General features: G+C 49.7%; 10 protein-coding genes across 10 annotated transcripts; 6 read left to right on the top strand and 4 right to left on the bottom strand.

Annotated features, from left to right (window-relative positions):
- Positions 1 to 539: 539 nt before the first annotated feature.
- On the bottom strand, positions 540 to 1,042 carry N7518_001172 (uncharacterized protein; the record flags this gene model as incomplete). The annotated part of the gene is made up of 2 exons (XM_057182100.1): positions 540 to 783; positions 852 to 1,042. 2 exons carry the CDS (start codon positions 1,040 to 1,042, stop codon positions 540 to 542), a joined length of 435 nt encoding a protein of 144 aa, XP_057043550.1.
- Positions 1,043 to 2,764: 1,722 nt separating this feature from the next.
- Positions 2,765 to 4,784, top strand: N7518_001173 (uncharacterized protein; the record flags this gene model as incomplete). Its single annotated transcript, XM_057182101.1, has 5 exons — positions 2,765 to 2,985; positions 3,040 to 3,653; positions 3,721 to 3,973; positions 4,032 to 4,154; positions 4,223 to 4,784. 5 exons carry the CDS (start codon positions 2,765 to 2,767, stop codon positions 4,782 to 4,784), a joined length of 1,773 nt encoding a protein of 590 aa, XP_057043551.1.
- Positions 4,785 to 5,336: 552 nt separating this feature from the next.
- N7518_001174 (putative C6 transcription factor) lies at positions 5,337 to 7,942 on the bottom strand (the record flags this gene model as incomplete). The annotated part of the gene is made up of 2 exons (XM_057182102.1): positions 5,337 to 7,796; positions 7,868 to 7,942. The coding sequence occupies 2 exons, from the start codon at positions 7,940 to 7,942 to the stop codon at positions 5,337 to 5,339; spliced, it is 2,535 nt and encodes an 844-aa protein (XP_057043552.1).
- Positions 7,943 to 11,346: 3,404 nt separating this feature from the next.
- On the top strand, positions 11,347 to 11,613 carry N7518_001175 (uncharacterized protein; the record flags this gene model as incomplete). The annotated part of the gene is made up of 1 exon (XM_057182103.1): positions 11,347 to 11,613. One exon carries the CDS (start codon positions 11,347 to 11,349, stop codon positions 11,611 to 11,613), a length of 267 nt encoding a protein of 88 aa, XP_057043553.1.
- Positions 11,614 to 11,828: 215 nt separating this feature from the next.
- On the bottom strand, positions 11,829 to 12,662 carry N7518_001176 (aminoglycoside phosphotransferase family protein; the record flags this gene model as incomplete). Its single annotated transcript, XM_057182104.1, has 1 exon — positions 11,829 to 12,662. The coding sequence occupies one exon, from the start codon at positions 12,660 to 12,662 to the stop codon at positions 11,829 to 11,831; it is 834 nt and encodes a 277-aa protein (XP_057043554.1).
- Positions 12,663 to 13,637: 975 nt separating this feature from the next.
- Positions 13,638 to 16,207, top strand: N7518_001177 (repressor protein; the record flags this gene model as incomplete). The annotated part of the gene is made up of 2 exons (XM_057182105.1): positions 13,638 to 15,872; positions 15,932 to 16,207. The coding sequence occupies 2 exons, from the start codon at positions 13,638 to 13,640 to the stop codon at positions 16,205 to 16,207; spliced, it is 2,511 nt and encodes an 836-aa protein (XP_057043555.1).
- Positions 16,208 to 16,483: 276 nt separating this feature from the next.
- On the top strand, positions 16,484 to 17,352 carry N7518_001178 (uncharacterized protein; the record flags this gene model as incomplete). Its single annotated transcript, XM_057182106.1, has 2 exons — positions 16,484 to 16,578; positions 16,635 to 17,352. The coding sequence occupies 2 exons, from the start codon at positions 16,484 to 16,486 to the stop codon at positions 17,350 to 17,352; spliced, it is 813 nt and encodes a 270-aa protein (XP_057043556.1).
- Positions 17,353 to 18,556: 1,204 nt separating this feature from the next.
- On the top strand, positions 18,557 to 18,776 carry N7518_001179 (uncharacterized protein; the record flags this gene model as incomplete). Its single annotated transcript, XM_057182107.1, is given in 2 exon segments — positions 18,557 to 18,567; positions 18,587 to 18,776. 2 exon segments carry the CDS (start codon positions 18,557 to 18,559, stop codon positions 18,774 to 18,776), a joined length of 201 nt encoding a protein of 66 aa, XP_057043557.1.
- Positions 18,777 to 19,290: 514 nt separating this feature from the next.
- On the bottom strand, positions 19,291 to 20,421 carry N7518_001180 (ditrans,polycis-polyprenyl diphosphate synthase; the record flags this gene model as incomplete). The annotated part of the gene is made up of 2 exons (XM_057182108.1): positions 19,291 to 19,859; positions 19,920 to 20,421. 2 exons carry the CDS (start codon positions 20,419 to 20,421, stop codon positions 19,291 to 19,293), a joined length of 1,071 nt encoding a protein of 356 aa, XP_057043558.1.
- Positions 20,422 to 20,794: 373 nt separating this feature from the next.
- On the top strand, positions 20,795 to 23,484 carry N7518_001181 (exocyst subunit SEC10; the record flags this gene model as incomplete). The annotated part of the gene is made up of 2 exons (XM_057182109.1): positions 20,795 to 22,957; positions 23,005 to 23,484. 2 exons carry the CDS (start codon positions 20,795 to 20,797, stop codon positions 23,482 to 23,484), a joined length of 2,643 nt encoding a protein of 880 aa, XP_057043559.1.
- Between the last annotated feature and the right edge of the window lie 627 nt (positions 23,485 to 24,111).

Below are 24,111 nucleotides of genomic sequence, written 5' to 3' on the forward strand. Positions count from 1 at the left end.
GATACCATAAGAAATGGTTATAGTGAAACATGTCATGATGGAAGGTTGCCATGATGGAAGGTTGCCATGATGGACGGTTGTCATGATGGAAGGTTGTCATGATGGAAGGTTGTCATAATGGAAGGTTGCCACAAGAGGTAGGTCTTGGGGGAGGTGACAAAGACGAAGGAAGGAGGGATGTGTAGGAGAAAGAAAAAAAGAAGATGCAGGGATGGGGGGAGGGGGGTATTTATACCCTGGCAGTAGCTTAAGGACCTAGAGAAACTCGGGTTGGTGACGATTTTTGACTAAAAGGGAAGGACCCCCAGGGCTGGGTTGTGCCTTCCTTTCATCTTCACGAATCACCTGACACAAGCTCTTGGAACGCAGGGAATAAAACCCATGGGATTATCCGGAGATACACAGCTATATAATAACTAAAGATGAAGCTATTCCTGGTTTGCACATAGATCTATGTACCAATATAGACATATAGACAGGGACAGGCCTTGATTTGTATCGTACATAGTTGACCCCTAGTCTAGACCTGACTGATATCTTCACACGGACATGCTAAGGACACCATCATAAGAGCAGCTTAGCTGAACGCCGCTCTCTGGATTGTCCACACAAGACCACTGCGTACCGGAGCTCAGTAAGACATGACCGTTCTCAGTAATCGGGCCTGAGACCCTCTCAAGTCCCAGTGTAAACAAATTGAAGTCAACGGCACCATCGGGGAAGTGTATGTAATATTGACTGTTGTTGCATCGGGCATTTTCCTTTGGCGAAGATCCGTATGACCTGGCATCAAACGGTATCAGTTAGCGTCTGCCATTGTCAATAGATCTTGATCGACAAATTGGACTCACCAAATCAGGTTACAGTCGGTTGGGGTGTCGTCGGGGTAGTTTGGATCAGTCACGATGAAATGCATCGTAGCAGAGGAGCCGGCGCTTGCTCTGGCCCAGAAGTCACTGATCTGGATAGAGCTGTCTCGCTCAATGATGGGGAAGGCGACAGCACCGGCAACCAGAAGAAGGGAGACAACAGTAATCTTCATAATGACTTGACAGAAAGATATCTGATATACTATGAGATATGGATATTAAATGAAAGATTCACTGTGGGAGAACGCATTATTTATATCTCTCTAGATGGTTTGAAGTATACAAATCTGATTGAAACACTGCAGCATAAATGAAACCAAACCAAGCCCATGCAAGTCTATGCAAGTCCCTGGTTGGCCAAATTGTAGACCGCCACCACCAATACTCGTGGCTGTGTAAGACAAATGTAACATGATGCAGCATTAATACGAGCAGGCAGGGCCAATTAGCTGTAGCTTACATGCAGTGTTATCCATATGTAAGTAAGAAACAATATACATTAATCTGGTGTACATACCACATAGTATGTACATTGTATGTAGGTAGTCGTGCTTCGGGATGGACTGTAATAATCATAAGTTTTCCAAGGTACCCTCAATGCAATAATTTCCGTAGTTGTAAGCCGACATTTGGGCACGCAGGGTCACTGGTGATAGGGTGACGATTCTGTCCCAAGTAAGAAATTCCCAAGAAACTTATACTAAGAAGGGAACCTAGATCGAAAAAGCAAATACATTCAACTGCTTACAGTGTCTTATGCCCATGCCCTCGCTTTAAGGCCTCCCAATATCTTGGCGACGATCATTGCTGTCTACAGATTTTGTCTTAAACCCGGGGGATTCATGTCAGACAATAAAGACATGGCGAATGATAGTGCTTTGTTGACCAAAAATCTCCTCATATTAGTGATTAAGCACGGTCTTCAGAAAACGTGCCTTTATCAAAGGCCATATTGAATCCGTAAAGGTCTATATACTTCCATAGGACACATCAGAACACCCGTGATTCAAGCAAAGCCAATAAAAACCATTCTTATAGCAAAAATTTCATCGCGAAAGATCCTCGATGAGTATATTCATCTAATATTCCCTGCACAAAGTGCAAAGTGCCTTCTCCTGGACGATCCACTTACGCCAAGTCCAAATACCAAACAACCCTGCAGATCTCTCCTACTTAGAGTCTGTCTTGGCTACATTTAACCGAAGCTGCGGTCGATCGGAGAATTAATTGGCAGTGAGAGGAAATTCTATATCGTAGTGAACGTGTAAATTCTGATCTACATGGACAGGCGGCGGCACAATTTCTAGCGGTTATATGAGATATGTGAATAGTTGGAATTCCTATTGATCAAAGCACGTTCTCCAAGACCAAGGCCAATACCAAGACTTTGATTACCTCGGAAATTCGCGCGATTGCCGATGCAATGAGGTCAACGGTTACCTCGCCGATCTGGAATGACTTCACTCACGATCCTTGCCACATTCCGGTATGCCATGACAGAAATACTGCCTTCGCATGGACATGACTTTGAAAGCGTAGCTTCCCACCTCAAGCAGAGCACCTCATGGAAGTTGAGACTGGTGTCCGATATTGCCGTCCTTCCAAGGTTAGCTGAACCACTCTCGGACTACGGGAGGCGCATGGGACGAAACCTTACTGTGACGCTAAAGAACCCAAATTCCTAGCTGATTGGACGATGAGGATGCGGATTTTTATCAGATGATCTGATAGGAGGTGATTGATTGGAATTTTTGGACATTGCTTGGCCAGCTAAACCGGAAATTTCCACGATATAATATGCTCAACTGCCTTCCTCCGGTGGTGCCGACCCTTTGCATACAACTTTTCATCCGCCAGCTAATTGTGAGGACCCCTCGATTGTCTATTCTGTTACAATGGAAAAGACAATCATTTCCGATCAGGTCACACCGGCCAGTACTAGTCATGATGCTGAGAGAATAGCGGAACTCAGAGTCCACCAGAACATGGATGATTTACCTGACGACAAGGCAAGTCTGTCTGGCCGAGACTCGAACGAGTTCCAGGGTGGCGTGCAACGAGTAAGAGCGATTACATCGGCATGGTCGACCAAGACGCTCATTCTCATGTTCATTCTGTAAGTCTGGATCTCAATAAACAGAAAGTAAACTAATATCCCGCCGAAACACAGGCTCTACCTTGTGTCTTTCGTAGATGCACTACTAAGCTCAGTCGAAACCGCACTGAACCCCTACATAACATCCTCATTCCACAAGCACGGCCTCTTGACAGTCGTCAGCGTCGTTTCAACCATCCTGGGCGGTTCATCCAAGTTAACACTAGCCAAGATCATCGACATATGGGGCCGCGTGGAGGGATTCCTAATTATGCTAGTTCTCGTCACGATCGGTCTAATCATGAAGGCTACGTGCAAGAGTATGGAAATGTACACCGCAGCACACACTCTATACTGGGTAGGCCACATCGGCCTGACCTACGTTGTGGAAATTATGCTGGCGGACATGACCTCGCTCAAGAACCGGATGGTCATGATCGGCCTGAACGGTACACCCGGTATCGGTAGTACCTTTGCAGGCCCGGAAATTGCCACACTCTTCTACAGCAACCTCGACTTCCATTGGGCATTTGGTTCGTTTGCTATCATGCAGGTTGGGGTTTGTATACCCGTCGCTGCGGTGATGCTGTTTATGCAACGTCGGGCTGAAAAGAGCGGTACTCTTGAGAAGACCCGTTCTGGACGTTCCTGGTGGCAGTCAATCGCGCATTATCTCATCGAGTTTGATGGTACGTATTTCCATATACGCAGGTCTTTTTGAATTTGATATGTGATTAACGAGCTGTGTTTACCCAGTTGTCGGAATCATCTTGATCACAGCCGCATTCTCTCTAATCCTGATCCCGTTCAGCATCGCCTCTTACGGCCCTAAGGGATGGGCAAGCGGATACATCATTGCGATGGAAGTCCTCGGTGTAGCGTGCGTGCCCGCATTCTACATCTGGGAACGATACTGTTCACCGGTGCAATTCCTCCCGTGGAAGTATCTGAAAGAACCAACAATGATTGGTTCGTGCATGCTGTACGGCGTGATGTTCGTCTCCTGCTTGTGAGTGCCAGTCTCTTCCATGCCTTAGCAAAGGCACAGCCTAACCCTTTCAAAAAAGTACCTGGAACAGCTACTTCGGCTCATATCTACAAGTCGTCAACAGACTCGACATCACGACAGCCAACTACGTGCTCAACGCTTTCTCCCTGACCTCTTTCATCTTCAGTCCCATCTTCGGCCTGTAAGCACACCTCACCACCCCACAAATACCTCCTGTATAAAGTCTAACAACCCTCATTCGCCTCCCAGAATAATAAGCTGGACCGGTGACTTCAAATGGACCGCCATGGCTGGCGTACCAATCTTCTGCCTAGGAACAGCTCTGCTAGTCCCGTTCCGCGCGCCAGACACACACGTGGGGCTACTAACAATGATCCAAATCCTCGTGGGACTCGGCAGCTGTCTGTTCACTGTGTGCGGACAGATAGCGATAATGGCGATGGTAACGCACCAAGAGATCGCAGTTGTAATGGCGATCTGGGGATTATTTGGGTCAATTGGAGCGGCGGTGGGATCTGCCATCGCTGGCGGGATGTGGAATAATATTCTCGAGAAGGAGTTGTATAACCGGCTGCCGCAGGAGAGTAAGCACCTTTCGAAGAGTATCTTTGCCAGTTTGGTGACGCAGATTTCGTACGCGGATGGGACGGGGGAGCGCGATGCTATCGTTGGGGCTTATGCTGATGTTCAGAGGAAGATGGCGATTGTTGGGGTTTGTTTTGTGCCGCTTTGTATTCTTTGTACTTGGTTTTGGAGGAATGTCAATGTTAAGAAGTTGGAAAAGGAGCAGACGGCTGGGAATGTGTGGTAGGGAAGGGTTCTTGGGAATTGGAAATGGACAGAGCTTGGACGTTTTGAATAGAGATAGAATAGCAAGGTACGTGGAATATGTACGGAGGAGGAGAAAATGTCGACGTTATGACTTTAGCGTTGACTTGTGATACTCTGGATAAAATATTTTATTTGTAGTGTGGCTTCAACCACTACACTTGTGCAGAGGCGCTGGACTTCGGAGTATCCTATAGCGCGGGTGTATGTACATAGTCTGATGGCATTCAGCCTCTCGCAAGGCGGAGCGAATGAGAGTGTTCTTCCTGTTCGAGGGTGAGAGTATGAGCCGCCGAGATGAATCTCACGGTTTGATACTAAGCATTGGACTTGGGTTGTGATGGTGGCTATTATGTGGCCATATATACCCCTGGCCCATTTAGATTAAGACGGCAAATGTGCTTAGAAGCACAGTGACATCTATAGAGCCCAGGAGGCTAGGGGATGGCCAAGACAAGGGATGCCCTTTCAAGATGGGGTAGACCAAAGTAACATGGTCTCTAAAAGCTAGCGAGCGAAATCATGCCGATATCTCTCAGCCGGCCATAGACTCCTCGGGGACCTCCTGGAACGTCTCTGGGAAGAACCCAGGCGGCGGCCAGATATCCGCTATAGAAGGTGGATGCACCAGTGGTTGTGATCCGCCCAAGCGATCTGGGTCATGACAGAAAGCCTGGAACGTGCTCTCGTCCAAGAAGCCGAAATCCTTCAGACCAGCCTCGCGGTTCGTGGACCATTCAGTGGTATCCAGGTATGCGAGGTCTTTGAAGATGGCATCGATGTTGCCGACGGAAGTGACGTTTCCAGGCATCATTGGGTTTGAGCTTGTCGAGTCGGGAGTTTGAGGTTGTGGTTGTGGTTGTGGTTGTTGCTGATGTTGCGCGCTGCCTGTGCCATACACGGAATCTGCCCTGTTGCGTGGTGTGATCTTGTCCGGTAGGACTGACTGTACTTCCCTTGGGTGGTGTAGTGAAACATCCATCATGCCTAGATCGGTGTTTTCCATTACTGTGTCTTTTGGGGTCAAGGATTGCCCGTCGACTGGCATACTGATGCCAAGAATAGAAGAGGTGTAATCTCCTTCGCCGTTTTGGGGTAGGCTGCGAGCTCTACCTAGGGATTGGATGGAGCCTGCTATGGGTGCACCCGAAAATGGAAGGCCGACTGCCCCTGGGAAAGTGGATGGCCCGCCAATAGAATCCTTTGGGTGCTGCCACCTCTCCATGGCGGAAACCAAAGATCCATATGCTGGCCATGTGGAGGTTAAAGCTGCCGTTTTGTGTCGGAACTCGTCTGCCCACCTGGCAAAGGGGAAAGTGTCCGATGAGTCGGCAGTAGTCCGAAGTCTGAACGTTTGCTCGGCAATTGTGCGAAGACTTAGCTCAAACAGCGGTGGACAACCGCAAATAGAGAAGTTCTCCAAGTGTTGGGTGAGCATAGAGAGCCCTCGGTAGAGGAGCTTCTTGGCCCCCTCTGTGGCTGGGCGCTGTGAACGGTGCAACCCTTGCTCACCCGGAATCAATTGCAGATAGAGCCAAAGCAGGGTGGCAACATAGGTTAGCCCTAGGTAACTCTGATGGGGAAGCAGGGCTGAATGCCGTTCTGGATATATGCTTTCTGGTCCAATCAGACGGCATCCCAGAGGTAGGCAGTCATCCCACTGCTTAAGCTCCATGACCAACTGATGCGCAAAGGTGGCCATATTGTATCCCGAAGACATATGGCGAGAGATCTTATTGAGAACGCTCGCCAACTCAACCAAGCGGTTAAAGCAGCTCAAGGCTAAGAGTGGTCCCCGGCGCGGCGGGTTCTTGCTCCCCTGTGGAGCACCCGTGGGTGGTAAAACGTCCACCCAGGAGTTCCACTCCTCCAATCCATCCTCTTCCAAAAGGCCCACCGCAGTAAGGTCGCTTGGAGGCATGGCTGGGCTCCGTGAAAGACGGAAAGAGAGCAATGAATCAACTACAAAGCATCCTAAGAAGACCGCCTTACCTTGTCTGAGCTCATCAGACCGCCGGCTGTCAGACACATATCCAACACCCATGGGAACCGCCATGCGCACCGCTTGTCCGCTCAACAGCCAAGCCGCGGTCCAATCCTCGAGGCCCATGTTAACCAAGGTCAGCAGCAGCAATGCCTGGATATGGCCGGGTTCATAACGCTCTTTCTCCGTGGGGATGAGATTCCGCGAGACGGCATAGTATTCCTTCGCCAGGGCAACTGTTCCAGCGGGGCCGGCCCGTGAATTTGTTCGCGATTGGGTGATAGTGTAACTCATGATTGCCCACAGGGCGGCATGATCGCCAGACCCAGGTGAGGCTGTGGCAATAGAGAAAGGGGCATTGGCATAAAGGTAGGAAGCGCGAAGAATATTATGCTTGGTCACCACGGGAAACCATGAATGCGTGACCGCAAAGTAAATATCGAGCAGCTGCGACGTCTGAGGCGGCAACTGCAGCGTATGGGGACTGGGTCCAGCGACACCCCGACCATTCGAATCTTCCGATAGTCGAGCCCGCTTTACACCCGGCGATGCGGCAAAGGGCTCAACTACACGCGGGGCACCCGGACCGAGCGGGGTGGAAGTGCGAGCTACTCGATACCTCCATTGACCGTCGGCGCCATCATCTTGCGGATTACGCGATCTCTTCCCAGTCGTCGGTCCCGGCGTATCAGAATTAGAGAGCATTTTCTCCAGGGCGCCGAACAGCCGGCTCGTTTTCCAAGATTCGTGCAGACTTTCCGAAGCACTATCATCCGACCACACGGACATCAATTTCTCGCGACGACCGGCGGACTCGGCAGTGTTTCCTAGCATGGCCAGCATGGTATCCTCGAATCCCTCAATGTTACAGATCGACAGCGCCCACAGCTTTTCCAAGCCACGGACGTAACCCTCGGGGAGACCGCGTTTCTTCGCATGGGGGTCGTAGGAGCAGGACTGGCCCGATACCTGACAGGCGGAACAAGTGGGACGAATGCCGTCACATTTATCCTAGGGTCGCCGGGTTGTTAGATTGAGCAAATGAAATATCCGAGAAAAGGACATGGCGGGACGCGACTCACTTTCTTACTGCGACAGCGATCGCAAGCTCGGGAGACCCTCTTGCGCCGAGGGGCCTTATCTGATCCCTCATCCATGAAGAGGGGTTATTAGCGCAGGGGACACGCCATGTAGAGTGGAATGAAGGGACAGCAGCTCTAGGTCAATTCCGAGTTCACTGAATCGCAGAATAAATTTGCAAGTAATGCCAAGGTCGGACCGTATAAGAAGCAGGCCGAGACTCGGAACGGGGTCGAAGAAGAGTGCAACCGCGAATATAAAAGTGGAGGAGCAGACTCTAATCAAACCACCATGTATAGAGTAGTCAGCCTCCACGGCAAAGGACACAGATAGGCAGGCCGAGGAAGGATCTCGGACGTGAAGTTCGGGATGTGAAGGCACTCGGAATTATCGGGGGATCTCCAACGACCCCACAAATTTCCCACATACTCCGAAAATTGACTTGCTACATCGTATATAGTCGATTTATAGATCGAGAGAGCATATCTGTAAGTAGACATGACTACACCTTTTACACTGATCAGACATCAAGGCATCAAGGCATCAAGGCAGGCATTCCGGATGTACACCCGACCAAAGCCGACGACGCTTAACCCGATTAGGACTTTATATGCGGCGTAACGAGGCTGTAGAGTGAGCACTAGTTTCTCAAAGATCAACCTGGAGACTGGGCTCAACACTAACCCTATATCGGCATCGATATGCACTGTGACTTGTGTAAGAGATCCTGACTCCTACGGAATCGAGATTAGCGCGGTTATATCGATGCAGCTTACAACTTGCAATCTATCGTATTGTAGGAACGGATTTCAATATAGGCTGCATACGAAGGGGCATAGCGCGCAGGGTCGTTTTCGCCTGATTAAGGCCTGAATGCCTGAAATATGGCCTGAATTGGCCTGAATCCAGACCGCTTTTAGGCATCAAATTTACAGTGTATTGTAAATGATGCCGGGCGGACTAACTGTGCCCGATGACCCATGAATCATGAAGCATTTCGCACCATATTAATTTAATCATCTCAACTTTTTGAGGTGGTTTACTGGCTTTCTTATGAAGCATGGGGCGCCATGCAAATTTAATCATCCCGACTTTTTCAGGTGGTTTACTGGCTCTCTCCGTCATACATGAACATGAAGCAATTTGAATTAATTCTACCACTACTAATAATAGACATAGTTTAAATCCAAAACAGTCATTTAAACACTATATAATAGAGAATAGCCAATTGATCAAATGCGACCGGTAATTCATCATAATTTTAGTGAAATTGTAGATCTTTCATCCTCTACTTCTTTGTATAATTATACCATGAATAGGACGAATTATCGGTCAAATTTAGATATTATAATACTCTCTACTATCTAGCATTTAAATACAGTTTTTAAAATTGAAAATTCTTCATTCTTCATTTTTGGTAGTGGTAGAATTAATTTAAATTGCTTCATGTTCATGTATGACGGAGAGAGCCAGTAAACCACCTGAAAAAGTCGGGATGATTAAATTTGCATGGCGCCAAAAGCTTCATATTTGTAGGTGTCCAGGTGAGACTGGCAGATTATTAAGCATCCGTAATGGTAATTCAGGTATCCTTACTTTTCTGCCAGGCAAATTCTAGGCATTAAGGCCCCAATCAGGTGAAAACGACCCTGCGCGCTATGCCCCTTCGTAGGCTGCATTTAGTCGCTTCAAGCTGGCTGAATTAGAAGATCTCGTTGGTTCTTTTACAAATTTGAGTTTGTGTGTGAGGGGGTTCTGTATCTACTCCTTTCCAGCTATGAGTTTACAATTTATTCTCTGGCTCTATTCTATGGTTCCAATTTGTTTTGCGAAAGAGTTTATTCCATTTACTATATAGCAACACATGTCAATGGAAAAATGTAAGTTCTTCCTATCCTATGTGACTGAACTTCCCTGCCACTACAGACTCGGGAGGAGGGCGAGCTCGTATAAAGTAGTATAAGGCCCCCTCTTATAGACTTGGGAATTCATAAACCGTACGGAGCATGCATAGAAAGATTGTCGCCTCACTTGTGTTGTGCCACGAACTAGGCCGTCCCAACCCCAGGCCAAGGTTTTATTCTCAAGAACTACGGATTCTCGCACCATAGCATTGGGTCTGGCCGGCACATACCAACCACCCGGCATGCAAGCTTAGTGCTTCCGATGTAAGCTTGCTTTTTCTATGTGTCTCCTTGCTATCATGCATTATAAACCATGTTGCCTATGGAATTCAACCATTCTATCCCAAAGAAGAAAAGCCAGCGCTTCCATGTATGATTTATTTGACCAGGGAGATAAATTATGAACCTAGTTGTAGAAATATGGGCATAATTCCCCATTTCCACAATTACAATCCTAGTACGGAGTACTCCGTATGTGCCTCGTAAGGTTCAGCATAGCCTTTACGGGTCGGTGCGTTTCGTATACGTCGTGTACTTCTGTCAGTGCGATTTGAGATAGGCGGCTACATGAGGGGGAAGTCTTCCTCTCAGTCTTACTCTGTTGATCTATACTCCATACGTCCATCAACATATGTCGCAAAATAAGCAAAAAGTATGCCAAATCCCCAGAATCACCACAGGAAGTAACTTTGGGACAAAATGACGCCAAAGTATCCGCACCGAACTAATTTAGATATGTATCATGTAAGAAGTCTTTTTGCGATATGTAAATTCTTTTGATTATAGGGACTGCAGGCCGAAGGTTGACTGGCTCCCGTCTCTGCGAAAGTACGCCGCCACTACTCCGTGTATGGAGGTGCTTTATTTGCAAGGATCTCAATACACTTCATTGACGCTATGTATACGCTTTCCGCAAGTAGTCTTCTTGATATGTAGGCTGATGGTTTCGTCTTGCTCTCTCAACTAGGGACTGTGCGTATCGCCGCCCCTACCACCTGCGAACTATACCATGAACACAGAGGTAATCATGCGTTGGCACATTGCGCATGGTGGCTTGGCTGGCTCTCTTCGACCCATCATGATTTGACTTGATTAGTTGGCTGTGGCAGGGATCGTGGCATTACCACCTGGAATTAATTTAGAAGCCGGCTGACTTGAAGCAATGGACGAACTCTATCTATCGGTATACTCGACAACTTTGGTATATATAGCAATTGATTTCCTCAATTAAAGACATAGTCCATGGTCAGTCTCAGTCTATTTTTTATACCCCCTCGCTAAATTTCCTCCATATCCCATCATGAGCAATAAACGTCAGGTCTTCGTTTCGCTTCATCATCGTGCTTCTCTCTCTATCGGCAAGAACAGGCAGCGATTCGGCTACGCGGCCTACCATTGGGGGATTCTCATATCTCCCAAAAGCCCTAAGGGGTCAGACAGCTATTCTTTCGACGTTAGCGACGGAGTTCTTCGTCGATCCGGTGCTAAGAGTGAATCGTAATGAGGAAGGCAACTGGCACTTTCGACAGAAAATAAACGTTAATCCAGACCAGAGCGGTCACCTCGTTTGAAGGATCATGATTGGGAAAGTGCCGAATGAGGTTACCTACGCGCAAATTTACAACCTTCTCGAAGCGATTCCACTTCCACAAAAGGGTGCTATACCAGAGCAAAACTGCGTCACTTGGACGAGAGCCGCAATTCACAAGCTTCGGGAGAGCGGGCTTGTGGAGCAATTCGATCTTGATCAGTTTATGGACGAGTCGATCGCTTACGTGGATCAACGCCTATATGACCTCGATTCTCAACCCGATAGAATCAACTACACTCCTCGGCGTATGTGACATGTGAAACGCCTCGGATATCTATATGACGAAATATATATAAATGATCCGAAGGGGAAGATATGACAGGTTTAATGTGGGAAGAGCGGACAGACTAGAAGAGAAGCGAGGAGAGGGATGAGAGAGAGAGGGAGAGAGGGAGAGGGAAAGAACAGACCCTGTTATATAAGTGAATGCACCAGAGAGCTGAATAAGATCTCATTGTCTCGATACTGTCAGACAAGGCCTGAAATCAGATGCTCTCTCCCCTGCCATAAAATCTGTGGATCATCTAATCGCCTCCAAAGAACTTGTTCCGCTGCAAGCTCGTCGTCATATCTCTTCTCCAAGGCATTTTGCAATCCGGTATACCAGTCTGGCCGATCTACCTGACCGTAGTGTGCCTTAGTATACTCCCAATATTCTGGGTACCAGCCGCCAAATTGCCAATCAACAATCGCAGAAACCTTCCCATTATCCACCATGATATTCCGAAGTGCGAGATCTGCATGGGTAAAGCAGCTCCGATAATGACGGGAGTGACATTCGGCGATCTCTGGACCTAAAGAGTCCACAGGGAGGTCCGCTCGAAGGTATGAGTGAAATCCTTCATGGCTTATAAACGGCCCAAAATTCCAACATCCGACTCGGTGATCGAGGACCTTGTCGAAAGTTGCCGATGCAACTATTCCTTCTTGTGGAGGTTCGAGTCTTCGAAGCTGGCTAATATAGCCCGCAACCTGGTTGATAATGTGCTTCTTTTGATCTTCAGATAGGTAGCCGCGGTGCCATGCTTTCTCGAGGCTCATTCCACGGATATACTCCATTTCGATATAGAGCCTATCATCATAATAGTGGGTGTTGAAGACTTTAGGGACAGGAATTGATGTGTGCTCAGCGACGTATCTCAAGGCTTCTAGCTCCGGCATATAACAAGGCCCTTTGATCATTCTACCAGGGCTGACTCGGACTCCATGTGGTCCGAGTTTGTTTGCTCCAAAGAGTTTTTTGCCAATCCATAGTCGAAGTGGAAGAAGATAGGAGATTGGGTGGTTTTTCTTATTCGCCATGGCTGGCTTGGTCCAGTAGATGGTTTCCCTTGTATTATTGATGGGGTGACAAGTTGCGAAGAAAGGTGAATCCCAGAGCTGGTAAAGCCCACGTCTCCCTGTAGCGCTTGGGCTTATGGCTAGCAATTCTTGGTCCAAGCTATTGTAGCCCTTCCTATTCTAATATATACAATGTTAGAATGGTTCCAACTAGTCAATCAAGCACACTATCTCATTATTACCCGAAACAATGGAGAAGCACGCTACCCAGGACGTAGAATCGATCGACTATGTCCTTGCAAATACGGGGGGCGATGCCGTCTGATTTGAGAATGTGGTGTGGTTCAGGGGTACAGGTGGAAAGGAGATCAGACTGTTTACAGGGGACAAAGGGTGGGTCACATGACTATCAACACGAGCATCGAGCTGGGATATCAAAGGCGATGTGAAGGTCCATGGAGTCCTGAACATTGATTTCGTGTGATTTCGTGTGATTTGAAGACTTCGATATTGGCTATGCACTAGTATAAACATTTCCCCACAAACCCACATCTAAAAGTAAAGGGATCCATAAAGACTTGTAGTAACTCATGGTGAGCTCTTCGGACCAGCTTCCAGTAGATGATTTCGCGAGAGACAGAGATTTGACATGAGATGATGTGCAGTCAACTCCACTTTGAGATTTGTATCTTGCATCTCTCCAGACCGAGATCTGGTGGAAAAGCCTTTTGCCGGAACAAAACTGGCCGGCAACTTCCTAAATTCCTCATTCCGGGGAACATCTACCAACTTGGAACACTTGGCATATTGTTCGACTAACATACTTAGATCAAGACTATTCCAGACTATATTGTCCTGTCTGTTGTCCACATGAGCATCCCTTCTCATCCCTTCTTGACATCTCCCCGCATTCAATCTCTGAATGCGATTCTATGCCTTCTGATCATGGCGCTCGTTCACTCGACATAGATCCTAATTGATCCATCGCCTCTTACCATGCTCGATTCTAAACCCTCAAGTTCCCCCGCGGTCGACGCCAAGTCCGACATCCCCGCATGTGCCACCAGGGAAACCTCCTCTCCAACCATGCTCCGCCCCGAGTCCGCCCCTCGAACATTTGCTCCCAATGCATCCCTCGTCCTGATCGGCATCCGCGGATGCGGCAAGCGCTCGCTAGGCTTTGTCGCCGCGACCGCGCTGAAGCGACGCTTCATTACCGAAGACCACTACTTCCGAGAGGTTACAGGCGTCACACGACAGGAATACCTCAAGCGGTACGGCAGCCAGGAGTTCCAGCGACGTGACATCGAAGTCCTGAAAATGATGCTGGATAACCACCGCACGGGCTGCGTCGTGGAGTGTGGGCTGGCCAGTCTGACGCGACCTGTGCAGGATCATCTGCGTCGTTATGCCCGGTCCAACCCAGTGGTTCATCTGCTGCGCGATATCGATCGCATTCAGCAATTGCTCGGTTTGGAGGATCAGGCGGTACGGTTGTTTCGGGAGGGGGACCCGATGCATCGGATGTGTTCGAATTTCGAATTTTATAATCTTGAAGATCGAACGCGCGCGTCGGAGGATGGGAGCCCCGATCGCCGGTCTGCGGATTATTCATTCAAACTGCAAGAAGTAAAAGAGGACTTTACGCGGTTTGTGCAGTTTATTACTGGACTCGATGTGAACTATTCGAGCTACGATTCGCCGTTCGTTCTGCTGGAGACGCCCCCAGAACTGCGCTCTTTTACCCATGCTATCTTCGTGCGATCTTCCGATCTGATCGCCGACAATGTCAACCTGACTGAACTTGAATCTGGTGGAGATGCCATTGAGCTTTGTGTCGATCGATGGGGCCCAGACATGGCAGCCACTATCAGCAAACAGGTCTCTGTCCTGCGTCGAAATGCGCGGACGCCTGTGATTCTCTCCGTTGACACCTCCTCCATCGGCGTCCGCTCCCCGGAGCCAGCCACCTCTTCTTCTCGACCTTACTTTGATATTCTCGCGCACGGTCTGCGCCTGGGTGTGGAATATCTTGTTGTAGACCTAACTCAAGACCAATCCCGGCTGGCTGGGACTATCATAGGTCGGGGGAATACCAAGATCATCGGCCAGCAGGTCTTTGAACCATCTTCCCCCACTACATGGGACAGTGCGGACTGCGTCGCCATCTACAACGAAGCTGAAAAGCTCGGCTGCCAGCTCGTCCGCCTCCTCCGAGTTGCAACAAATCGCGAGGACAATGCCGCTGTGACTGAGTTCACTAATAAAATCCGATCGCTCCCGGGAGATCACCCACCGCTCATCGCCTATAACGTTGGTGCCCTAGGGCGCACCTCACAAGTGTTCAACTCAATCCTCACTGCAGTAACACATCCAGCGATTACCCAGTCTGCAGATTATAAGCACGACCCGCAAATAACCTCTCGCGACGCAGTCCGCGCTCTATTCCAAAGTTACGTGCTCGACCCGCTCAAGTTCTACATATACGGGGAGAATGTCGCCTACAGTTTGTCCCCGGCAATGCACAATGCGGCACACCAACACTGCGGCATGGGCCACACCTACAGCATCCCAGAGTCACCCTCTCTCGCGGTCTTAGACCGACTGGGCCGTGATCCACAATTTGGGGGATCCAGCATCGTGCAGCCATGGCGCGTACAGGTATACCAAAAGCTCGCCTCGAAAAGCCGACACGCCGAAGCCATCGGGGCAATCAATACGATCATGCCGCTCCGCGGACACGCAGATGGAACAATGTTCCCACTCCAGGAACAAGCCAGCCGACGCAACCAAGCCGGGCGCGTGCTGGGATGGTACGGTGAAAATACTGACTGGGTCGGGATAATGACGTGCATACGGCGACATCTCTCCCCGCGTAACGCGATCAGCGCAAAAACAACAGGCCTAGTGATTGGCGCGGGTGGCATGGCGCGGGCCGCCATCTATGCCATGCTCCGACTTGGGTGCCGGAAGATCTTCATATACAACCGCACGCAATCGCGTGCCGAGGAAGTCGCGCGTCATTTCAACTCCTGGGCGTCGTCGCAAGTCGACTCGGCTGAGGTGGTTTGTGTCTTGAAGTCGCTTCAGGAAGACTGGCCCGCGGACGCTGCTCAGCCTAGTCTCGTTGCGTCTTGTGTGCCGGCTGATCCAGACCGAGATGAACCACCGGCAAACTTTGAGATGCCAATGCAGTGGCTTGGGAGTCCTACGGGGGGTGTGATTCTCGAGGTGAGCGTTTTTCCCCCGGGATATGTTTACTTTTTGTCACACGTACTAATTGCATATAGTTGGCATATAAACCCCTCGATACGCCACTTCTACGACAAATGCGCCGAGTCCGGAGCGAGACCGGACGGCCTTGGGTCTTGTCTGACGGATTGGAGAATGTTACCGAACAGGGCATTGCTCAGTTTGAGTTGATGACCGGTCGCAAGGCACCTCGGCGGCTTATGACCTATGAGGTTCTACATAATTATGTGGGTGATAGTGGGCGTTTTGACGAGAAGACTATTCAGGCTCGTCTAGATGGTGTTGGGTCTCCGGTTACTCAGAAAAAGGAATAGAGGGTATTTTTTATGACTGTGATCTTTTCTTCCTGACTTCTTTCGTCAGTTTTGTATACATAAAACAATCTCAAACAGTTTATAGCAGACTCGACTCGATATAATCTCAATCGCGTGCGCTGATAACACTCTCCTATCGGCACACCGCCCGGCCCGAGCCCTCTTTCTTTTGTTTGGGTCTCGTCAGCTTCAAACTCGACTCCCCCTGAGGTTTCTTTGTGTTCCTAGCCCTCTACAACATAGTCAAATTGACTTGAATAGGGTATAATACCACCAATGCCAGGGTTTTCGCCCGAGCAGACCGACTCGATAACGGCAACATGGAAGAAACGCAAGCGGGACCATGAGGAGTCAAGGACTCTAGCACGTCCGTAAGTCTTACAATGTATCTCAGTGAGGTGAACATATAGATTAACATGCCTTTCAGAACAACATATGCCCCATCCTGCCGAGTTGATTGGCCCGAATACGACGGTAGCTGCTCACTGCCTCTATCACGACACCCAGAAGGAACAGACATATCCTTCCGACCACGCTGTCTCCCCCGCAAGCGCCGACATATCCAAGGCCCTTATATAGCACTACCGTCTCACCAGTTCCAGCCTCAACACCAACTCCAACACCAGCAATCCCCGACCCACCTCTCCCCAAATGTCTACGGCACCCCAAACCAAGACCCATACTCACCCCCGATCTCCCCAAAAACCCTCGTCCCCTTACACTACCCAACTCAACAATCCGCCTCTCCCTCCGCCCTGCGCCCCTGCCACATCTGCCACCGCCGCCCAACAACCCGTCAAGTCCTCGACGCCTATGCAGACTGCGATCTCTGCCACGAGCGCGCATGCTTCATCTGTCTCCGGCAATGTGATAGCACATCCTGCGGCGGAACATTCGGTCTAGCAGAAGATCCAGGCATACACATGCATATGCGCACAAGCTCAACCGACGACGTCAGCTACGGTGCCAGCGAGGCGCCGAGGAGGAAAATATGCTCCGGCTGTGCAGTGGAGGAAGTCACCGAGAATGGGGCGGAGATTGTACGCTGTCTTGACTGCGTGCGTGGTGCGGGCTCGTGGGCTCCGGTGGCTATTCCGTCTGATTGGGATTTGGATGACATGCGGCATGAGGATATGACTGGATGAGGGTTATATATGGAGTTGATTTACTCACCTTCTACCGGGGGTGTTGAAGGCGGACATGACAGAATGACAGATGAAACTATGGTATAACATTCTTTACAACCTCAGGGTTGTTTCTGCTGCTCCTTGGGGGGTGGCTTTTTTTTCGGAGTTTGATCCTGGGACTGGACTGGCTGGGATTGAGGCGGGTTTCTTTTTGGCATTTATATTGGACGAACAGCATGGCAAATTAATGATTTTTATTCTTTATATTTTAGCATATAGCATAATGGCATACATATACTATTCCCTTGCCTAAACGACTCTATTATTTTGCCTCGCTTCGCTCAGCAAAATTATTATTAACTGCTTAATCAACTGCTTTATTGTCAAATACTTTAGCAACTACTTAAGCGATTGAGTAACTGCTCTAGTAACTACGAGCTGGACAATTCGGGGAAGGAAAATAAGGTTTCGGCACATCAGCCTTGTGGGGTGCCCTAGTCCAGGTCCACGGGTAAACTTTCGTCTTTCTTTCTTCTCACTGCATGATTGTCTGTTCTATGACTCTACAGATCGGCGACTATCTGCTATTTGCATGTTTGCAAAGTGGCAGATATATCAATGGGCTTCTTCCCACTTTGCAACTTGCTTCTTCTTTTTCTCACTCCTCATATTATTTTGAATAGAATGCACTCTGCTTCCTTTGCAAGATCTGGCACGTCACAACACTCTTCTCTCATCTTACATCTCATAGCACCATCACTTGGCTGGTCACAGCATTCCCCTCTCTACTATGATCCACGACCACACCAGCACTGAATACTGGCACTGTTTAACTAGTGCCTCTATCTTCAATTCGATAGCCATGATCTGGAGATGAAGGACGTGCAGTCGCTTCCGCTCCCTACCTCGGTACGCAATCTAAGACATAGAGTATCGGGGGCATCTAGCTAATTGGATATAGTGACTACACTAGGTCTCATTGAGAAGACCTTTGGTCAATCTAGAACCACCGAAGTTAGTGCTCGGTAGGTTATTGACTCTATCATTCTCAACGCATGCGACAGCCATTGAATATCCAATATGAGAGGGGCTATACTTTCGGCCCGGTTACCCTTAACCGAAAGAGGGTGGTTCTTTCTGGCAGACCGGACTACAGTGTCTGGTATGGCGAGAGCGAGTACTCCGTACACTGGATCCGTTTGGCATTTTTTGAAAATTAGTCATGATTCAAAGGTAAGCTGGTTTATATCAGCCAAGTACATAACTCTAATATCTACCAGTGGTCAGAATTTGCTATTGTCGGTCGTCGGGGCGCTCTCAAGCAGCCGTTCGGGTTGCTAGTGTGGATGCTGCAGAGGGCAGCTGCCATCTCTCCAGCCCACCCAAAGGAAATCTCGGCGGGAACTTACAGTGGGGTAGGGTCTGAGGAGATGGATAGTTAGTTAATTAGTTATTGATCTTATCGCTGAGTAAGATGGTATTTGAATGAGCGGTGCTAAGGGGGAAGGAGGAGTGTTGTACTGATTCATGGCGTAGCATGGCGTTGGCTGATACCTCCCCCCCTCTTCTCATTTGAATCAGCTCTTATTGCGAGGTCATCATTGCTAGTTGCTTAATCTCTACCTCTTAAGCCCTCTCAAGCCTCTGTCATTTCTCTCCACCGTCATGTTTCGTGCACCTTCATACTTTCTTCTCAATAAAGATCCCCGTAGGCCTTGACAAGTGCTGCAGCACCTAGGGAATTTTGGTGCTAGGTTACGGTACTGCGCTAGCATAATTCTCCCAAGAATTGCCTAAAATGGATGGATAAAATGGGTTTGGACGCCTGGCACGATTATCTACCAGCACGCTATGAATATGGTAAGGGTATAGCCAGAATTAAATCTCCAATGCTCATCCACATGCAACCCTACTTCTTCCCAATCTCAATATCAATCTCGTCCCTCCATCCTCCAGCTACCTACCAAACCTCATCTGCGCTCCAGCAAAGTGCCAAAGACCACGCATATACCCCTGATACTCAACCGCCTCCCCATCCCCGATAATTCCATGACTGCGCCCACCGGTACAATACATCTCAGTCAACCTCAGCTGCCATGGCGGATACCCATCGAGCTTAAGGAACGGACCAAAAACAAGCAACAGATCTGGCTCTGGCTTGAGCAACGTATCTGGCATCGTGGGATCCATGGACAGTGGCTGCGTAGTGATCTCACTGATCTCCGCATCGACCAACTCCGGGGTGATATCTTCCGGCGAAAGCTTGCCATTCTGGCTCATGTCCGCTAGGGTCTTAGTTAAGTCGACGAGGGTCTCACGGCCATCGGTTGAGGAGAGGAGGAGGATTGTCAGGGTTTCGGGTTGGGTTGTGGTGTCGATGTTTTTTGAGATGGGCGCGCTGCGGTGTACTGGGTGGTGAGGGGCGTAGAGTTGGAGATTTGGTTGGTGGCTGGGGGTGCCGTAGTAGGATGCGAGTTTGGTGGTGATTATTTGGTGGAGAGCTGGAATGCAGGATTTCAGGACGCCTTGGTAAATGTTAGTATCACTCTATATATCCTAGATAATAGAGAGGAGATCATTCATACCGGACTTCTCGTATATACTGAGCTGGCAAATTCCCGAGCACGAACTCCAGGCCGCCAATTCAGCAACCTCATCCATCAACACCGCGAGAGCATCATCTTCCTTCCGAAGCGTGAGAATCGCACTTAAATGTTGCGGCAAGCGCTTGAGATTCTTCACATCTTTCCGGATCAGCTCGGGGGTGCGGTGGTGGTGATAGACGATTGCGAAAACGCGGTCGATGACGGCATGGTACGCCTGCAAGAGACGGACGACAATACCGAATATGATATGCGTGATGGCATAGGTGAGGTAGTAGGTTTGCGATTTGAGGAATGTGCGGACAGGCGTTTTGCGTGGTGTTTTGCGGCGTTCGCTAGTCGGTTGAGGTGATGGTTTCTGACCAAGCTCGGTGGGGTCGGGGAGATAGCTCTTGAGGAGGGATTCACGTTCTGCTATGCTGAGTTTTGTGCCACGGGCGCGTAGATCGCCGCGTAGGATCTCGCGGTCTCGTTGGGAGACCATTGTTGTGGTGGGTGAAGGAGGGAAGTGGAGATGTGGTTGTACGACGGAATTGTTGAACAGCTGGAGGTTGTATACTAATGATGAAAAGTTGTTATTGTTATGGCTGTTTTCGAAGTATGTCAAATGATATAAAGCATTCTTTCTATTTATATTACGATATCGAGTCCATCTTCGAATATCTCTGCCTAGTGTTGAAGTGCACACTGTATATAGAAATAGAATATGTGCGTGGCAGTAAATCTCCTGGACCAGATCCGTCATCTCCCTCAGCTTTCCCCGGATTCCTTCCTACAATTATTCCCCCAACAGTTTAAGGGAGAGGAGACACCATTGTCCAGCTCTGCAGGCAGCTCATGTCTGTCCACTACCAATCATGATGGACAATGCATCCATCATCACAAACTCCGCCCGCACCATCTTCCCCCAAGGCCCCAGTTTCACCCTCGAAGACTTCTCTAGCCGGGACTTCATTGTCAAGGAGTTCATTGAAGCCCTCTCCGACACTGCCATATCCCACCGTCGCTCACTAGCCGGTACCGCCGCCGCCGCCGCCGCCAACCAACCCTTCGATCCCAAACCCCTCATCCGCGCCTTCGAAAGCGCCCAACGTCGCCTGAGCGAGCTCTCCGGGGACCTCGAGCTCCGCGAGAATGAACTCTCCGCAGCCGTCCGACGTGCAGAAGCGCAACACAGCCAGAACCTCAACACTCTTGGCCAGAAGCTTCGGCACACCATCGAAAACTTTCAACAGCTCGACACGTCTCTAAATGCCCCCGGCCGCGAGCATCCAGCAGGGACGGGGAACATGGCAGTGGAGACAGGAAAGCGCCTAGAGGAGCTAGACCGACAGCGCCGACGAGCTCTGGATGCCCATTTCCTTATCCAATGCTGGGACGGCGTGTGCAATCGGGGCGAGATCTCACTATTGGAGGGCCTGCGACGATCTGGTACGGGAGAGGCAAAGGTGCGCTCCGCAAACATTGCGCGCCAACTGCTGCGCATTAGTCAACGACTAGACCCGCAGAGCTGGCAGGAACACCGGGCTCACTCGAATGGTGGGTACGGGAATAGCTCTTCGTCTGAGGATCTCAGCGAAAGCAGCACGCCGCGGCGGAACACGCGGGAGATTATTGAGAAGTTCTCCGAGACGCTGGAGAAGGACTTGCTGAAGCAGTTTGACGATTTCTACCGCAAGGCTAACTTTGACGGTATGAGGGATTGTGCGACTGTGTTGCAGGATTTCAATGGCGGCGCTAGTGTTATTGCCTTGTTTGTCAACCAGCATCAGTTCTTTATTGAGCGCAGCCAGCTGGTGACGGAGGAAGTCGGTGGCGATCCAGAGTCGTGGGAGAAACTAGCTGATCCCGACGCGGAGCTGCCTGGTGTTGAATCCAGCCTTCAGTCGTTGGTCGATGAAGTCAAAGTTGTAGTCCAAGAGGAGTCTGCTATTATTCGGCGGGCCTTCCCCTACTACGAGCAAGTCCTGGGTAAGTTCTTACAGCGGGTCTTTCAGCAATCCATCCAGCAACGGCTGGAAATGGTACTGGAGAAAGCGGCAGGTGTATCATCACTGGCATTCCTCCGTTGTCTACAAAGCTCCCGTGGCTATATTAGTGCCTTGATCGAAGATTTGAAATCGCACGGATTGACCGAGCATCCGGAGCCTGTTTCTTCGCAGACGGCTTTGTTGCTGGATCAGCAACTGGAGGAGCTTTTCGTTCCTTATTTCGTTGGATCGTCTTACATCGAACGCGAGAAGCGAACGTTAGAAGAACTTTTCAATGCGGTTTTGTTCAGGTTCACCTGCTACCATGCCCGCCGCAAGAAGGCGGCAACGACTTTCATGGCCTCTTTATCCCGGGCTGGATCAGAACTCCTGTCGACTACACGCGATGCATTTATCAGCCGGTTGGACTCACCAGAGGTCTCGCCTATCCAGCGAAAAGTTCTACTCAGCATAGCCAAGATAAGCGATACGCCGGAGACAACTCGATTGACCGAAATCAAGCTCACAGAAGAAGATGGACAGCCTAATCTTAGCGATGCTAAGCGGATGCTGAAGTGGCTCGCTGAAGCCGTGGGCCGAGGACTCGAGCTCAGTGTCAACAGCGACACACCCAAAGATGTCTCCGCCTTGCTCAGCCTGCTTCTCCTCGCGATGGGAGAGGGATATGTGGATGTCTGTCTAGACGCCGCTCTGGAAGCGGCTACGTCGCAAGAATCCGGCAAGGCCGAGCCCGACTTCTCCTATCTCTTCTCGGCTCGCACTACGATCAGCATTACTACATTGATGGTGATGTGCATCCATGCGGTCCTTATACCTCTATCAGCATCGAGCATCACCACTCGCCGCGATATGGAGAAGCGCACCAGCCAAACCACCTCGCGCATTGAGGACAAAATCAACACCATCGAGCAGAAAACCATTGACGCCACATTCGCCTGGGTTAGTAGATCGCTATCTGGCCAGAAGAAGAACGACTTCCGGCCTAGGGAGAGTGATAACACCGCATGGTTAGAGATGCTACAAACTCCAGTACGTTCCATCTAACTGCCCCCAAAGAACCCTACTAATCCTAACAGACCTGCGCATCAATCACCTCATTCTTAACCCGTTTCCACAATATCGCGCGCACCTCGCTCCCATCCAGCGGCGCCAACGTGCGCCAAGTGCTGACCGAGATAGCACTCGGAATCCGTAGTCTCCTCCTCGAACACTTCAAACGGTTCTCTGTCAGCGGACCTGGCGGACTAATGGTAACCAAAGACATGACGCAATATGCTGACCTCTTCAAATCCTGGGACATCGACGAAGAGACCAAAGGCCCCGGTGGCGCGCTGGACGTGCTTCTGGAAGTCGGCAGTCTATTCGTGATTGGCCCGGAGGCTCTTCGCGAACGGATCCGTGGTGGTGCTGCCAGCGGCACGACCGGTGGCCCCGGGGGTTCGGGACGCAATGCTGTCCAGGAGGGTAAGTTGAGCGTGCAAGAGGTGCGGGCTTATATCTCGCGTCGCGAGGACTCCAATACTTTTGCTATGCAACAGGTTCTTAATGCATTGTGAGGGGGAGACCTTGGTCTGGGATGTTTATACCCTATTGTTTTTGCTTTGATGGGAGCGTGTTGTTTCTACTGGGGGATATAGACCGGCGTAACGATAATGCATGCATTGGTACCTGCTTGTCTTGATATATTGCTTTCATAATCTTGTTCTATGATTGCTCTAAACAATACGAATATAACATGTATCTAGCTTTTGTATGTCATGTACGCACCGTCCAGGCATCGATGCGATACGCCCTGTCGCGCGTTGCACATCGCTTTCCGGAAGGGCCTGTATACGAAATCCGGAACATGCCAACCCCTCCGTCAGAAGCTATAAATTCTCTGTCCCTCTTCTCAGACTTCCCCGTTATCGCTCTTCTGTCACATCCCGATGGAACTCCCAATGCAAAGTTTTGTCGCTGGCGGGGTGTCGCCGCATGATTCAGCTCACTCCACTGCTGATTATCTGAGTGGCTTTTCATTTATGACAACAGTCTAACAGTCTAACAAACTAGACCGAGCCTGACAGAGCTGCACCTCTCCTGTGCCGCCTCGTAATGCAAAAGACGGGTGTTGACATGGCATCTTGATATCAACCAGCCCACAACGCAAAAGTCTACTGACGGTATCATGATTCAGGGCGCAT

This window comes from Penicillium psychrosexuale (assembly GCF_028828465.1).
Source record: "Penicillium psychrosexuale strain IBT 29551 chromosome Unknown utg000002l, whole genome shotgun sequence".
NCBI lineage: Eukaryota > Fungi > Ascomycota > Eurotiomycetes > Eurotiales > Aspergillaceae > Penicillium > Penicillium psychrosexuale.